This window comes from Dryobates pubescens, chromosome 43 (genome assembly GCF_014839835.1).
Source record: "Dryobates pubescens isolate bDryPub1 chromosome 43, bDryPub1.pri, whole genome shotgun sequence".
Lineage (NCBI taxonomy): Eukaryota > Metazoa > Chordata > Aves > Piciformes > Picidae > Dryobates > Dryobates pubescens.
Genome location: NC_071654.1, coordinates 88,432 through 104,589, shown reverse-complemented (window position 1 = coordinate 104,589; position 16,158 = coordinate 88,432). Strand labels below are relative to the sequence as shown.

Sequence of the window (16,158 nt, the reverse complement as noted above, 5' to 3'; positions counted from 1 at the left end):
TGCCCTCCCATCCAACCTCCTTTTCTCTTGGGGATGTGGAGTGGCAGCTCCAGGAGAGCTGCGAAGAGCAAGCCGAGAGAAATGGTCAGGAAGAGAAGGAAGCCAAACCCTTTCCAGTGAGTCTCTTTGGGCTGCAGGTGTGTGAAGGGTGCTGGAGGTGTGAGGTTTGGGCAGGAGGCAGAGACTCCTCCAGCATCCCAGTGAGGGCTGAAGAGGTTGAGCAAGAAGCTGCCCAAGTCCCTTCCCCCTTTGCTGCATCTCCAGAGATCATGAAGCTCCCTTTGTGTCCTGAGGGCTGCTGTGATCTTCTCTTGGGGAGTGGGCAGCAGAGAGGTGTGTGCAGGGCAGAGCTGAGCACAGAGTGGGTGTGGTGGGGGCAGGGCCAGGGAGGAGAGCTGGGTCCAGAGCAAGATGTGCTGGCAAATGCAGCTGCAGGCAGCAGAGGCCTGGGCAGGCAATGGGAGGAAGCTTTAGGCAAGGCCTGGGAGAGGCTGTGTGGAGGCAGCTGTGTTGTGGTTCTGGCCTGCAGCTGTGTGCTGGGGGCTGTGTGCTGGGCAAGGAGCTGAGTCTGCAGTTGTTGAGGCCTCCCATCTTGATCAGCCCTGGCTGTGTGCTGTGGCTGTGCTGCTGGGCTTGGGAGCTGCCCCCAGCAAGGCTGAGCTGTGCTGCCTGGTCCTGGGCAGTGCTGAGCCTCCCTCTCCATCCCTGTCCCTGTGTGCTGGGGAAGAGCTGAGTTTGCAGATCTGCCCCTTGGAGCAGGCCAGCAGGTAAGAAATCCAGAGTGTGGCAACAGCAGGACCCCAGCCCCCAGAATCCTGGAGTCCCAGGGCAGCTCCCAGCCTCCTCCACCTCCTCCTGCCCACCATATCTCACCCCTCCAGGGGCTCTGAGGCACATCAGATGTTGGAGTCTGGGAACTCCCAGGCTTGTGGGGGGTCAGTTGTGTTGCAGGAGGTGATGTTTGAGGTTGGGACGTGGAGGGTGGTGGGAGAACGTTGAAGGTGGTTTGGGCTTCCTTGGTCAGTGCTGCTGCCTCCATTGCCTGAGCCAGCAGAGATCAAAGGACAGGGCCTGGGCCAGGAACCACCCTGCCAATGCCCCTAGGCTCAAGGAGAGTGGGACAGGACCACTTGTAAGACCTAGGGTACCCCAGGGCACTGATCAGAGGAACCTGGGGTCTCAGCACAGGTATTAGAGGTCTGAGCCCACACTGTGGCAGAAACTGAAGGTTTGAGTTCCCCTCTGCATTCTCTCCTCCAGCTGGCTTGGAGGTGTTGGGAGTCAGGGACTGTCATGTCCCAGGCAGGATCTGAGGTTTTCTGATCCTGGGATCAGGTGCTTCCATGTTCCAAATCTCACTGTTGTGACCCTTTCCTGCCACAGTATGGCCTCACAGAAGGCCCCAGACAAAAGCTGGGAGGAGAAGCAGCACCCATAGATCAAGTTGGAGCAGCCAAAGCTCAGTTTGAAGGGAGAGGAGAAGGAGGAGAAAGAGGACAAGAGGGAGGATGGTGATGCTGAGGAGAATGATGACTATGATGATGATGCGTATGAAGAGGAGGATAACCATGAGGATGAAGGTGATCAGGAAGAGGAGGAAAAGGAATTTACAGAGGAGGATGAAGCCAGAGTAGGTCCCTCTGTGCCACCCAAGCAGCTGAATCAGTGCCCTGAGTGTGGGCAGAGCTTCCCAACTGGCTCAGAGCAGGTGAAGCACCACTGCCCCCAGCCTGGCCCCCGGCCCTTCCTCTGTGGTGACTGTGGCCAGAGCTTCAAACAGAGCTCCAATCTCATCCAGCATTGCCGCACCCACACCAGTGAGAGGCTATACAGCTGTGCTGAGTGTGGCAAGACCTTCGCTCACAAGTCTGCCCTCACCCAGCACCGCAGTGTGCACAGCACTGAGAAGTCCTTCACCTGCAGGGACTGCAGCAAGAAATTCACACGTAGCTCCACCCTCACCATCCATCGCCGCCCCCACACCGGAGAGCATCTGTTCCCCTGTGCTGAGTGCGGCAAGAGCTTCACCACGAGCACGGGATTCATCCGGCAGCAACTCATCCACAGCGGTGAGAAGCCCTACAGCTGTGCCGACTGCGGCAAGAGCTTCACCGCGAGGGGCAACCTCAACCAGCACCGTCGTGTGCACACTGGCGAGAAGACGTTCAGCTGTGCTGAGTGCGGCAAGGCCTTCAGACATAGGGGCACTCTCATTCACCACCGCCGCACCCACACCGGTGAGAATCCTTTCACCTGTTCTGAGTGTGGCAAGAGCTTGAGCCGCAGGAGCCATCTCATTGTTCACTGCCACACCCATACTGGTGAGAGACCGTTCACCTGTGCTGACTGTGGCAGGAGCTTCAGCCGCAGGGGCACCCTCATTGCTCACTGCCGCACCCACACCGGTGAGAAACCTTTCACTTGTGCTAACTGTGGCAAGAGCTTCAGCTGCAGGGCCAAACTCATTCACCACCGCCGCGCCCACACCGGAGAGAAGCCGTTCACCTGTGCTGACTGTGGGAAGAGCTTCAGCCGCAGTGACTATCTCATTTCTCACCGCCGCACCCACACCAGTGAGATGCCATTCACTTGTGCTGATTGCGGTAAGCACTTCACCCATAAGGTATTCCTCAATAAGCACCGATGCATCCACACCAGAAAGCAGCCTGCACTGGACGGGAGATAGAAATCCACCTAGAATCTGTTGGGTAATCGGCACCCCTCTGAGAGGGTCTTTCCAGCACCAAAATCATCTCTTTTTCCTTTGCAGTTCTCAGGGACTGGGGACACCACCAGCAGCAAACATCTCCTGCCCTTCTGAACACCAATTATTGCTAATGAGAACAATTACAGTGCTGAGTCGGCACAGCTGGAGCTTCCAGTGGAGCTGGGCAGGGCTTTGCCAGGGTCTGTCTGGTTCTTCCCCAATGCTTTTTGTCTCCCTGGGGCAAGAACCTCCCTGTACAGTAACCAATTGTGTCAATAAACCCCAAAAGTTACCCAAATCCTCTCTGTTTGCTTTTATTTCAGACATCCCTGCCTCAATGCTCAAAATTTGGGGGCATTTGCTCCCAAGGGATGGGGTGGAGCTGTGTGCCCAGTTCAGGGAAGGGAAAGTGAGGTTCTCAGAGGAGTCTTGAGGGGCATCTCAGAGTCTTTCTTCAGGGGCTTTCAGGTGATCTTAGGTGTTTGGGATTTGGATGGTCCTAGGACTGCCTTTTGGGATCTTTGGAGGGTGTAGGGGGAAGCTCATGGAGATCTTTGGAAGACCTCAGAAAGCTTCTGTTGGCTTTCCACTCTGGGCTGGAACAGGTTGAAGAGCTGAGAAGAGGTTAAGCTGCCTGTTCCCCCCAAAACAGAAGGGAGGGAAAAATAGCACACACAGGAACCAAAACCCCCTCTGGGTTGAGATAAGGACTTGAGACAGCATCAACAGAGCTGACTCCAAAAGAGATCCCATAATGCACACTGATCTGAGGCTGTTTGCAGAAAGAAGCACAGCAGTGAGCAGCAGCAGCCAGGAGTTCAACCCCTGAAGCCCTCCCCCTCAGCAAAGAGCCAGCACCTGACAGCCAGGACCCAACAGCAGCAATCAGAACAGGAAGCCTCTCATTTTGCCATCTGAACTTCAGGTCCTGTAGTACTTTGCTCCAGCCAGCACTGTCCCTGTGAAGGTGGCATGAGGCAGGATGGTGTGGAGTAATGGCAGCAAATTTTCAACTTAACCTTTGATATTCCCAAGCCCTCATTCTGTGCCATCTGCACCATGCCCAGCAGCAATCAGCAGCACACCTCAGGCATTGTCCATTCTCACTCCACAGGAGGTGGCTTTGCAGTACCCAGAGGGCTGCTCACTGCAGGTGCTCTGCAGCTCCACTCTGTTCCAGCACAGTCTGGATCAGTCCATGCCCAGTCCAAATGCTGCAAATGCTCGGGCAGTGTTTCCCGCTCTGGGGCAATCTGAGTCCAGTGACTCCTTCCATGCTGCCAAGTGAAAGCAAACTGTGGCTTGCATTCTAGTACTCAGCTTCCAACACATCCAGGTGTGGGGATCTGTAGGTAGTTAGGGTCCGGCGGCCGGAAGATCTCATGCTGTATGGGAAGATAGAGCCCCTCTCCTGATAGATGATGTAAGCAGACGGAAGTGACGTTGTAAACCAAAGCTATAGAATACTGTGTCACCTACTAGTAAACACCATTTGCCATGCACCACATTGGTGTCTGCGAGCTGATGGACCGAGTGGCCCGGGGGTGGTCATCGCGTCGTCCCTGAACCAGGTCGCCACACCTACGACAGGCAACAAGTGGTGCTGAATCCCGGGAACTCCGCCTGGATTCGGGTGAACTGCAGCCAGGACGGCAGGGGCAGCCCGGCAGGGAGAACATAGGGAGGACACTCCCAGGAGCTGCAAGGCAGAGAGCATACAAGTTCTCAGGACCCGCAAGGAGGAGGGGTACCTTGTGCAGATTGCCTTGTGCAGTAATTCCCCAGAGCCATGAGGAGGATGGAAGCTCTCGTGAAGGTCGTATCCCAGTTACATAAGCAGGGGGGTATTGAGTGTAAGCCTAAAGATTTTACCCTTGCAGTTGCGAGGCTTTTACAACTTGGGCTCATTGACCAGCCGGTGGATATTCTCCACCCTGAAGTGTGGGATAAATGTACTAAAGCGTTAGCTGAGGAGACGGAGTCCTCAGGTTCTGGGAAAAATCTTAAGTCATGGGGGAGAGTTGAACAAGCCCTAAAGGAAGCTATACAAGAGCAGGAAACTTGGAGGGTGGCACAAGAGTGTTTACTGGCCACCCCGAAATTGGAGTCGGGGCAGCCACGCAGACTCCGCACCCCCCAGCCGGCGATGATTCTGCGGAGTCTAAATATTCACGAGAGGATGGCACACCCCCTCCGTCCCTGCATCCCTCACCCCCTCAACCCCCGAACCCTGACCCCCCTACGGAGGGACAGAAGCACGCACTGCCCTCCTGGGGTGAGCTAGCTGAGGAAGCCAGGGGCGCTGAAGCTAGGGTGAGACCACCGCCTTATATTCCCCAAGATGGCGCCGAGCGGCAAAGGGAAGGGCTGGGCGATGATGCTCCCGGAGGGAACAGGGAGGAAGCGCTACAACCAATAAGCGCATATGAATGGGAAGGGGAGGAGAATGAGAAGGACAAAGGTGGTGGGGACAACGGGGAAAGGGAGGGGGGCGTGAGCGAGGGGCAGAAAGCCAATCAGAGTGACCATCTGGAATACACCCCGCCAAGTGGAAGGCGGGGCGAGTCCAGAAGGAAGGAGTGGCAAGGGAAGTGGGCGGGGCCACAGCCCGAGCGGAAGGCAGGATGAACCAAGGGGAAGGGAACAGCCCACCCACAAGGGAAGTGGGCAGGGCCAGAGTACAACAACAAAGTACAGGGACCCGGAAGTGGTCAGTCAGTTGAGTTCTGACTCCGGGTCAGCTACTAGCTGGGACGAGTGGCTCACAACTGATTCAAACTCAGAGGAGGAGGAAATGGGGCTAGACAGAGTCAAAAGCCAAAGTATCCCCGTCCACAATAAAGAGGAACTGCGAGGGGGAAATCTTCCTCTCACGGATTGGAGGAAAATAAAGATTGCGTGTGCCAGTCGGGCCCCTTGGGCCACACTAGCGTTCCCGGTCCGGGTGGCGGACGGGGGACAAAGGGTCTACTCACCAACAAATCCTAAGGATGTACAAGCGATTGTCAAAGCCATCGCAGACAAAGGGCTTAATTCTGCCATGGTCTCCACCCTCGTAGATGGGGTTTTTGGGGGAGACAACATGCTCCCATTCGATATAAAACAAACTTGTAGATTGATTTTTGACTGGGCTGTGAGTTTCTGTTCACAGGACCGGATCATCGGACACCCCTGTGACCCTTATACCCCGGTGGCAAGAGAACTCGACAAGTCGGCAAGCAACCTATCCAAGACTTTGGAGCTTGTCACTATAGGACAGGCAGAATTAGATTGCCCTCACCATCAGCCATACAGGTGGATCCTACGGGACCTTGCAAGTCATCGAGTGATAAGGGAAAATGTAACAGGCCGATTGCAATGATCATGGTGGCACTGATCTCTGGGCCTTGGATATTGAATAGGCTCGTGTCTTTTCTCAAGAGCCGGCTGGAGAAGGTCAACATCATGTTTGTAGAAAATCCACAAATGCTCTAGAAATGTCCCTGGTCAGTATCTCTCCAATTATCTCTAGTTGTGCCCCAATTACCACTTGCCCAGTGTGCCTTATGTTTGTTACTGTAAGGTTGTGGGATATATTTTTATGGTTTTTATACTTTTTTATACTTTTAGCCTTTTTAGTCAAGGATAGCGTGCCTGATGTTTTTATCCAATTTTATGTTGTCTACTGTTTAGGATTGTTATAAAATATAGAATTAAAACAGGAATAGAATTTTTTTTAAGGATTGGTTTTGTTTAGCTAATTTAGTTGTGCATAGGGAGGGGGGACATGTTTGTGTGGTATATATTTTTATAACTTTTTATATTTTTATAGTATTTTATTGTATAGTATTGTATAGTATAGTGTGTTTTATATTTTAGTTAATTTAGTTGTGTATAGGGAGGGGGGAAATGTAGGTAGGTAGGGTCCAGCGGCCGGAAGATCTCGTGCTGTACGGGAAGATAGAGCCCCGCTCCTGATAGATGATGTAAGCAGACGGAAGTGACGTTGTAAACCAAAGCTATATAATACTGTGTCACCTACCAATAAATGCCATTTGCCATCCACCACATTGGTGTCTGCGAGCTGATGGACCAAGCGGCCCGGGGGTGGTCGTCGCGCCGTCCCTGAACCAGGTCGCCACACCTATGACAGGAAACAGGGATCCTCCTGTCACACCAGAAACACAGATGGGTTCCACCCCTCGTGGTTTGGTGGTGTCAGAGCACTGTGGGCACCTGTATCTACTAAAGCTTTATACTCTCATGGGTTCAACTTGCTAGGCCATTGGTTCTGTACAGTCCAACAAACCAATTTGTCTCTCCCCTCCATCTGGTTGGTGGCAGAGCCCCTCTAATTCTGACTGGGGTCCCTTGCTTCTTGTGAGCATGCTTTGGGAGTCTCTTCAGGAGGACCAGAAGCAGTTTCAGCTTCCCTGCTCTTCTTAGGCCATTTCCCACTGGAAACTGAGGCAGCATCTCTGGGGGGACAATTCCCCTGCAATTGACAGACTCATGAAGCCAGGACTGGATTGGGATTTCCCTTCCACTTTTTCACTTCCTCCCCATGGTCACACAAGTAAAGCAGAGGGTGTGCTGTGGTGTGTGCCTCCCAGATTCTCTCCCTTGGACAGGGGAGCAGCTGCTCCTCATGGCTGAAACACAGGACTGTAAAAGTGGGGAACAAAAACTTCTTCTGGAGCCAATGGAACTCCTGGGACAGTTCCTTCCCAGCTGAAACACAGGCCTGGACAGAGGAGCAGAGATTTCCTTTGCCTTGCTGGGGCCTGTTGCTTGTTTCATCCACTGTTTGTCCTTGGCCATCTTCCAAAGGCAGAGATAAGGACCAAGCCAGCAGCCCAGGCTCTTTCTCTTGTTCCCATGGGGTCCCTGATCCCTCCTGGTCCTTTGCAGGATCAGCTGCTTTCCTTGTAGGCTTCTTTTTCCCTACAGGAGTTCTAGAATTTAGAATGGAAACTGATTGGAACAGCAGTGGGGGAGGGGTTGGTCAGGGTCTGGCTGTAGCAGTTTGGACTGAGTGCCCTCTGCTACGTGGGTTGCTTCCTGTGTCCAGCAGTCCAGCCCAGTGGGCAGACACAGGAAACTAGGTATTCCCTACCATAATTCTCTGCACTGTTATAAGATCCAGCGCAGGGTCTGGCACTTGCTCTTTCTTTCCTCGCTGTCACCTGGTAACTGGGGGAGATGTCTCCCGGCCATGGGCCTGGCTAGGCCCAAGGCCACAGGGGGATGGACAGTCTCAGATCTGGCCAGCTGAGACTAGCCTAACAGTGGGTGGGTGTGGGAATGCCAGCGACGAGCAGTGTGAGCAATCTGGCAGTTCAGGCCTAGAGCCTGACATGGTGGTAGGCCATGCTCAGCATAAGTGCAGAGCCAGCTAGCAGTGTACCAAAACAGTGCTGTGCCTGCAGCACTGTAACTAAAACAAGACGCTGGTAGCTAGAAACATAGCAAGTTATCTTGGGACAACAGGACATGCACCTGCATCAACAAACCTTGCTTGTCAGCAGTAGTTGGACCAATAATCTATAATAGTGTGATGTGTGGTCACTCATAGGGAACCAATGAGTCCATGCCAATAAGGCACACCAAGTTTATATAAGTTGTAGCAGTTTCCTTGCTACGCACTTCTTCTGCCTGTCCTATGTCTTCTCCTTCCATGCTTTACTTTGTTGTGCCATGCTCTCACCATAGGCCTGCGCCATAGGCCTGCAATACTGGAACAATAAAGGATCAGTACACGATCATATTGGTCAGCCGTATTGGTTCCAATCATAACCTCCGTCATCCGAAATCTGGCACCCAACGTGGTGATGACTCCTGCAAGCCCCCGCGGCCCCTGCCAGTACCGGAGACTCCGAACAAGGCGGCACTGACCGATGTGATTCAGACCAGCTCCCACCAATACCAGTGCCGATGCCAGCGGCCCCGGCAGAAACAGCCTGGCCAGCGGCCCCTTCCCTCCAGCGGCTTCAGCTGAGCTACACCTCCCTGCTTCCTACATTCCAGGCATTCTCAGCAGAGTATCTACTACGAGGGCGGTTCCAATCGAGTCCCAATGGGACCATGGGGAGGTGGGAGGGACGGGGAACTATCCCATTCCATTGGTGGAAAGGCATTGTAGGAAATGTAGTCACAGCCTGTACATGCATTTCCTGTGGTACAGGTCAACAATGAATGTAACAATCTTTGGACTGACAGATGTTAAAGGAAGCTAGACAAGCCATAGCTCCCTATGGGTTACAGCCAGGATACACAACTGCTGTAATCAATCAGTTGTTTTTAACACATTTGTTCACCTACTGAGTCATCGATTAAGGCAGACTCCACCCACCGGTATCAATGGGTGGCCCCAGGCATGCCAGAATTCTCTGGCTTGGTTTTTGTTCTCATTTAGATAGCCTTATTGTGACTTTCTCACCTGTAAGTCTATGGATGATATCCTGATTGCGAAAAAGCTACATCTTAAGATAATACTCTCTGACTTTCAACCCATGTCAGCAAGCAGAGGGTCACAAACAACACTATGCCTTGCAACTTCTCAATTAAGTGGCAATTCACTTGCAAATGCCTTGGAAGCCACGCCCCGGCAGCCAGCAGACCTTTTACAAGGTGTCACTGCTACCCAGCTGGATGGGGGGACACCTTTGTTAGATCATATCAGCAATTGCAGCTTCCTGATAAGGCTTTGTAATTAAGTCAGGATTTAGCGATCAAAGAGTGGTAAAGAATCCAGGACAGTAACTCTGACCCTGTGCTCTGTTAATTGGCAGGTTGTCTACCTCTAGACAGGGCATCCTTATAATTCCTGGTTCAATACATTTTGATTATGACTGGGCTATGAGAATTATGCTCTATACCATTACCTCTCCTGTTAGCACTCTTGTTGGGACAGAAATTGTTCAGCTAATATCATTTGAGTCCCGAGTGCCTAAACTTCTAACAGGATCCTAGAGCAAAGGCTCGGGTTCCACCGCTATGCCTGATATCTCATTGGCCCTAGAAATCCAGAAGGGAAAACTGGAATAGATTGTATCTGTCAGACACCCTTGTGGACAAATTATACAAATTTCAATGATTGTGGATACTGGAGACGATGTTATCATTATGCCTCGTCATAAATGGAATGTCCACTAGCCATTGCTCATGGCAAATGCTGAAGTCACGAGGTTAAAAGGTATCCACACGACCTGGGTTAGCAAAGAGCTAGAGCAATTAGCTTTAGCAACTGCAAATCAGTCACTGTAAGACCGTATGTGTTAACCCTTCCAGTTGCTCTAATGGGCTGACATGCCTTAAGTCAGCTAGGAATAAAAATGCTATTTTTGTTCCTTTTCTGTAGCAGCTACTGGTCAGCAAATTAAAATGGAAAACAGATAATTCAGTATGGGTGGGACAATGGTTGCTCAGACAAAATAGGCTGCAAGTCGTTAAGACCCTAATACAGAAAAACAATAGCAACTAGGGCACACCTTGCTAGCCACCCCCACCCCTACCTCCACCCCTGGACAGAGGACAATTTTCTGGTACGACTCTTGCCGATAACAGCTCTGCTCTGATTTAAAGTTCCAGTACTAATTTCAAGGAACACCCAGGGGGGATGGAGAGAGAACAGCAAAGGAAGGTACCAGCAAGGTGGGGCAGCTGGCTGGGTGACTCCAGCCTGCAGGGAAAGAGGTTCAGCTGATGCAGCAGCAGAGGACAGCCTGAGGGGCAGATGGCAGAGGGCTGTGCAAGAGCTGAAAGGCTCCTGGCAGAGCCAAGCTCTTCCTGCCTTTGGTTCTGGCTGTGGTCTGTGCCACTGATGCCTCTGGGGACACAACTCCTTCCAGCCCTGGGCCCTCATTGCCTCCTTGTCCATCCTCAGGAGCCTGGGAGTGGTTGTGCCATAGTCCTGCCCTTGACATTGGTCGTCTCCACATCTCACTGCTCCAGGAATCGCCCTGAGGGGTGAGTGAGGGACAGGATCTGCCTGTCCAGGGGCCAGGGCTCAGGACTTGACCCTTTGCATTAATGAAACATCTCCAGGTTTGCTCAGCATCAGAGACATCTTGCTCTGCTTGTCCTGACCTCTCAGCACTGCCTCCAGTTCTCTGCTCCAACCACAGCCTGCAGACACTTTCCCAGCAGTGTCCTCACTGGGACCCACAAACAAGAGAAGAAACTTCAGAGTTTGAAAGTGACTTCAACTTCTGGAGAGGTTTCATCATCTTCCTCTCAGTCTCTGATGTTTACCTGGCACCAAAGCCACCAGAGGGTCATTAAAATGCCCTTGGGTTGGTCCTCTGCTGCTCAGCTGGGCTGAGCTCCATGGCTGGAGGGAGCTGCTGGAAAGTAGGCAGCAATGAAAAGTGTCAGCTGTGCCCAGGAGCAGCTCCTCTGCTCTGCACAGCAGGGCTGAGGGCACTGCCAGTGGATCTCAGCAAAATTAAGAAGGCAAAGACAGCTTGGAGGTGTCCAGGAGGGTGACTGAAAGCTGACAGGAGGAGAAGTCACTGCAGTCACTGGCATGGTGAGTCTGTGGGGGCAGGGCAGTGCAGGTGCAGCTCCTGGAGGCATCTCCCAAAGCTGGCACAGCCACAGCTGGTGGGGGCTGGAAGGAAATCTTCCTGTGCAGAGGCTCTTTTCAGGCTTTTCTGAAGAGCTGTGGAGCCCTGGGGTGCAGGCAGGGCTGGTCAGGGCTGTCCTTCAGATCAGGGTCCCTGCAGCCCAGGGGCTGTGTGCTGGGGCAGGGACTGTGCTGCCTGCCAGGCTCAGCTCTCAGCCTGCCCAGGGAGCTCCACACAGTGCTGTGGGGAGAAGCTGTGAGTGGCAGGAGACAGCCCTGGCAGGGCAGGGCAGGGTAGGGCAAGGCAGGGCAGGGTCCTTCTGCTGTGGGGAGGGAGCTGTGTTGGCCAGAGCTGCTCACAGTCCTGGCTCATGCCTGGTCATTTCTGAGGGGGTTTTGAAGAACAAGATCAAGGCAGCATTTTGCTGGAAGGGAAGGAGTCTTGGCTTTGAATGTTGATCCCCTTGGTGTGCTGGGTGAGCAGTGTGAGACTAGAGATTATTTCACTGCTGTTCATAAGAATCTGAGGTCTCATTAGCCTTTGTCTGAGCTATTCCTGAGCTCTGAACACCCAGAGCTGCCCCTGGGCAGTGTCCTGCTGCTGGGAGGGGTCTGCAGGGCAGAGCTCAGCACACAGCAGGTGGAATGGGCTCTGTCAGCAGGGACAGGGAGGAGAGCTGGGCACAGAGAAGCAGCTTCTGGCAGGGGCAGGTGCAGGTAGCAGAGACTTGAGCAAGGAGGGAGAGGGATCTGCTTGCAGAGCTGACCTGGCAAGGGGGATCAGGCACCTCTGTGCCATTCTCTGCACTGCAGACACATTTCCCAATGCAACCTTTTGCTCTCCTCTTCTACCCTGCAGAGGCAGTGCCCTCAAAGCTATGGGCTCCAGGTCAGGAGTCACAACCTTGGCAGCTGACATTCAGCTGAAGGCTCCTGGACTGTGCACACAGGAGGAGGATAAAAGCTCTTCAGTTCCATCCTGTGAGCTGCAGAGACCAGAGCTGGGGAAGGAGGATGCTTCACCCCAAGCCCCTCTGCCTTTCTCTCTTCCCTTCATTGTGTCTGCAGCACTGCAGAGCTGTTCCCTGGTTCTCCACCTCTCCATGGGACTCTCATTCCCTGGGACTGGGCTGTTGGTCACTTTCTGTTCTGATACCAGAGGAATCTTCATGGCAATTCTGGGTACTTGCTGCATTTGAAGCTGTGATGAACCATCAGTGATTGGTAGTGATGGGACTGAGCTGATCCATTCCTCATGCAACTCAGGGACAGAGGTTACAATGAGGCTGAGAGAAGTGTGCCCTAACTTGTCACTGCCTTTCCCTCCTTGCACAGGTCTCCATGGCCAGAGGAAACAGATGGCCAACAGCAGCTCCATCACCCACTTCCTCCTCCTGCCATTCCCAGGCACAAGGCAGCTGCAGCTCCTGCACTTCTGCCTCTTCCTGGCCATCTACCTGGCTGCCCTGCTGGGCAATGGCCTCATCATCAGCACCATAGCCTGGGACCACCACCTCCACACCCCCATGTACTTCTTCCTCCTCAACCTTGCCCTCCTTGACCTTGGTGCCATCTCCACCACTGTGCCAAAATCCATGGCTAATTCCCTGAGGGACCGCAGGGACATCTCCTATGCAGGATGTGTTGCTCAGGTCTTTCTCTTTCCCTTTTTCATGTCAGCAGAGTATTTTCTCCTCACCACCATGTCCTACGATCGGTACGTTGCCATCTGCAGACCCCTGCACTATGAGACCCTCCTGGGCAGCAGAGTTTGTCTCCACCTGGTAGCAGCTGCCTGGGCCTGTGGGGCTCTCAATGCTCTGCTGCACACAACCAATACATTTTCCCTGCCCCTCTGCCAGGGCATTGCTGTGGACCAGTTCTTCTGTGAAGTCCCCCAGATCCTCAAGCTCTCCTGCTCCACATCCTACCTCAGGGAAATTTGGCTTCTTGTGCTCACTGCCTGTTTATTCTTTGTCTGTTTTGTGTTGATTGTGGTGTCCTATGTGCAGATCTTCAGGGCAGTGCTGAGGATCCCCTCTCAGCAGGGACGCCACAAAGCCTTTGCCACCTGCCTCCCTCACCTGGCTGTGGTCTCCCTGTTTCTCAGCACTGCCTTCTTTTCCAACCTGAAGCCCTCCTCCATCTCCTCCCCATCCCTGGACCTGGTGGTGTCAGTTCTGTACTCAGTGGTGCCTCCAGCAGTGAACCCTCTCATCTACAGCCTGAGGAACCAGGAGCTCAAGGCTGCCCTGAGGAAAATGATCCCTGGATGCTTTCAGCAGCAATAAACTCTTTGTCTTCTCCTGCAGAGCAGTTCTGATGTCACTCAGTGCAGGCCCAGCCTGGCTGCTGGAGTTCTGGCTGCTGCTGGGGCTCTTCCCTTTGTGAGAATGTCTTCAGACCATTTCTGGTTCAGTGTTGTCCTGTCTGCTGTGACCCCCTGTCTGCTGTGACCCCATGGCTGCAGACATGAGCAGCTGTGCTCCCTGGGTGTTCAACACAATAAAGGATCCTGCAGGGAGTTGTTTCTCTGAGTTCCTTCCTCCAAGGGTTCTGTGGAGCTGCAGGGCAGTGCCTGTGTGCAGAGGTGGAGGGGCAGAGTCCCAGCACAGCAGCAGTGCCAGGGAGCCTCAGAGCTTGGGCTGTCCTCAGCAGCAATTTTCTGCCCTTCCACCCTCTCCTGCTGAGCCTCTGTGCTGGGGCAAGGCCTGAGTGCTCTGGCAGCTTGGGCACTGTGCTGCTGTGTGGCAGTGCTGGGACTGCATGCAGGGACAGCCCAGGGGCACTGCTGGCACAGAGCTGTGCTCCAGAGCAACTCTGCCATCAGAACAGGAGGTCTCCTCATGCCTTCATACCCCAACCCCCTCGCATTACAGACTGCACCTACTCAGAGTCCAAATTGAATACCCTGACCCCCTGTGGTAGTAAGAGATGTTCAGTTCTCCCCACACACACAAACCACAGCTAACTCAGTCAGAGAAGCAAAATGGAAGAGAGCTTAATGAAATGCAATGAATATATACACAATATACAGGATTTACAGTATATAAAAAAATATACAGGAAAGAATGAAACACAGAAAATTCCCCACCCCACCTTTATAGAGGAGGGCTCCCCCCAAAAAACCCTTCTGCCCCTTCCTCCTTTTTTCCCAAAAAGGGTTAGAGTGAAAAGTAATTATTTAGGGGGAATTCTGTTAGTTCAAAGAGTATGGTAAGGCGAGAAAAGAATTAGTTTCTTATCTCATTAGTTGAAGGTCAGCGCCAAGCACAGAAGAAGGAGAATCAGCTGTCCAGACCATGACTGAAACAGACTCAGACTGACTAAAATTTTAAAGTTACATTCCCACAGATCTATCAATGAAATTTGTTTAGAATTGTCTTTGTTTTCCTTTTTACACCAAAACAGTCAGCTGGAGTGTTCAGTAGCTGACCCTTTCCTTAAAGGCACAGACTAAAACTGTCACAGTCCACCTCTTCTGAACAATTTCATTGGCTGTTCGTACTCTCCATCTAATCTAAAACAATATCTACAGTTTGTAAGTAAAGTTCATAGTCCATTCTGGCTATCCTCAGATGTAGATGATTCAGAAGTCCAAGAAAATCAGGAAACAAGAAAAACAGAAAACCGTTTGTCTCTCCTCAGACGAACCAAAGAAAAGGGAATCAGGGACTCTCAGTTGACTCAGGGCTCTCTAGGTTCTCAGGGTTCATTGTGGTGGGCTACGCCCATCCTGGGAAAAAACATGGAGGGAGGCCTCCTGACAGTTGTTTTTTTTTCCCTCCCTGGGGGGTGTGTTTCCTCCCCTGGGAAACTGACTTGGTCTGTTCCACTTCCCCCCTCCTTGTCCAGCAGGGGTATAAGAGGGAGGAGAATTGCAGGCATTGCTCTCTTTCCTGCTGCTTCCACATTCTGCAAAGGACTGGTTCTGTATCTCATAATTTTTTTTTCCTTTCGTTTTCCTTCTCCCATCCATCCTTGTTCCTTACCCTTGTGAACCCTGCCTGTTGTTGTTACATAAATATATATATATATATGCTGTTTAAAGAAAATTTCTTTGCCTCTCTACTTCCAAGCTGAACTCATATTATTTCTTGGTGGATTTGCTCCCCTCTCTTCCTTCTCTCTCTCTGATGGGGAAGGCGATTCTCAGCCTTACCCCATCTGAGCTTTTAAGCTGCAGTTAAGGCTGAAACCACCACAATTTTTGGCGCTCCCAACATGGGGCTTGGAAATTAATATTCTCTTTGGAAAGCAATATTTCATCTGAAAGAAAGGGATTTGAAGTAGAGATGTCAATTTTGAAGACTCTGATGGTCCAAGCTTTTGCATGGGTGTTTGGCTGGAGCTTTTGCACCCTTATCTACAAATTAATAACTTACCATGTGGTGTGGTTAATGACAGAGATGCTGCTCAACTGGATAAAAAATTTGCTGATGCAGTTGGGCATGGACCTCTTGAATTCCTTGAATTTTACTGGCAGTGGTAATTTCTCTAACATAAAAAATTCCTCTGAAGCAAACAGTGAAACCAACAGTGTAGATAGAAATATCTGGGATGGAAAATTGCCTTACATTACAATATGCTCTCTATGCTTAAATGTAATCCTTATAGGGGCATTTGCTGGGACCATGTTGGGCGGGGGAAGAGCTAACCCATTCAGAGTACTTTTGAGGGTAATGAGGGTAATGAGACAATCCTTTGTACTCTTTGAGGAGCCTCCTCCTGTGTGCTGTGAGCATTGTGTAAACACAGAGAGGGAGGGGTCTCAACCCCAGGCACAAGGGTTTGCCCCACCACCAGCTGTTCCACACTTAACCCCTGATGCTCCTGCCCATGCAGTCTCTGTAGCACCTGTCACTACATGCAGGAAAAGAAGTCAAAAATCATCTCCAAGAACAGA

The 16,158-nt window shown here is 52.0% G+C and overlaps 1 protein-coding gene across 1 annotated transcript in view; it reads left to right on the top strand.

The window, feature by feature from the left end:
• LOC128899309 (zinc finger protein 721-like) overlaps positions 1-16,158 on the top strand; it is a 586,691-nt gene that overhangs the window by 539,258 nt on the left and 31,275 nt on the right. Inside the window, 1 exon segment of the mRNA XM_054177689.1 lies at positions 2,054-2,654. Coding sequence (XP_054033664.1) covers positions 2,054-2,654 — 601 coding nt within the window.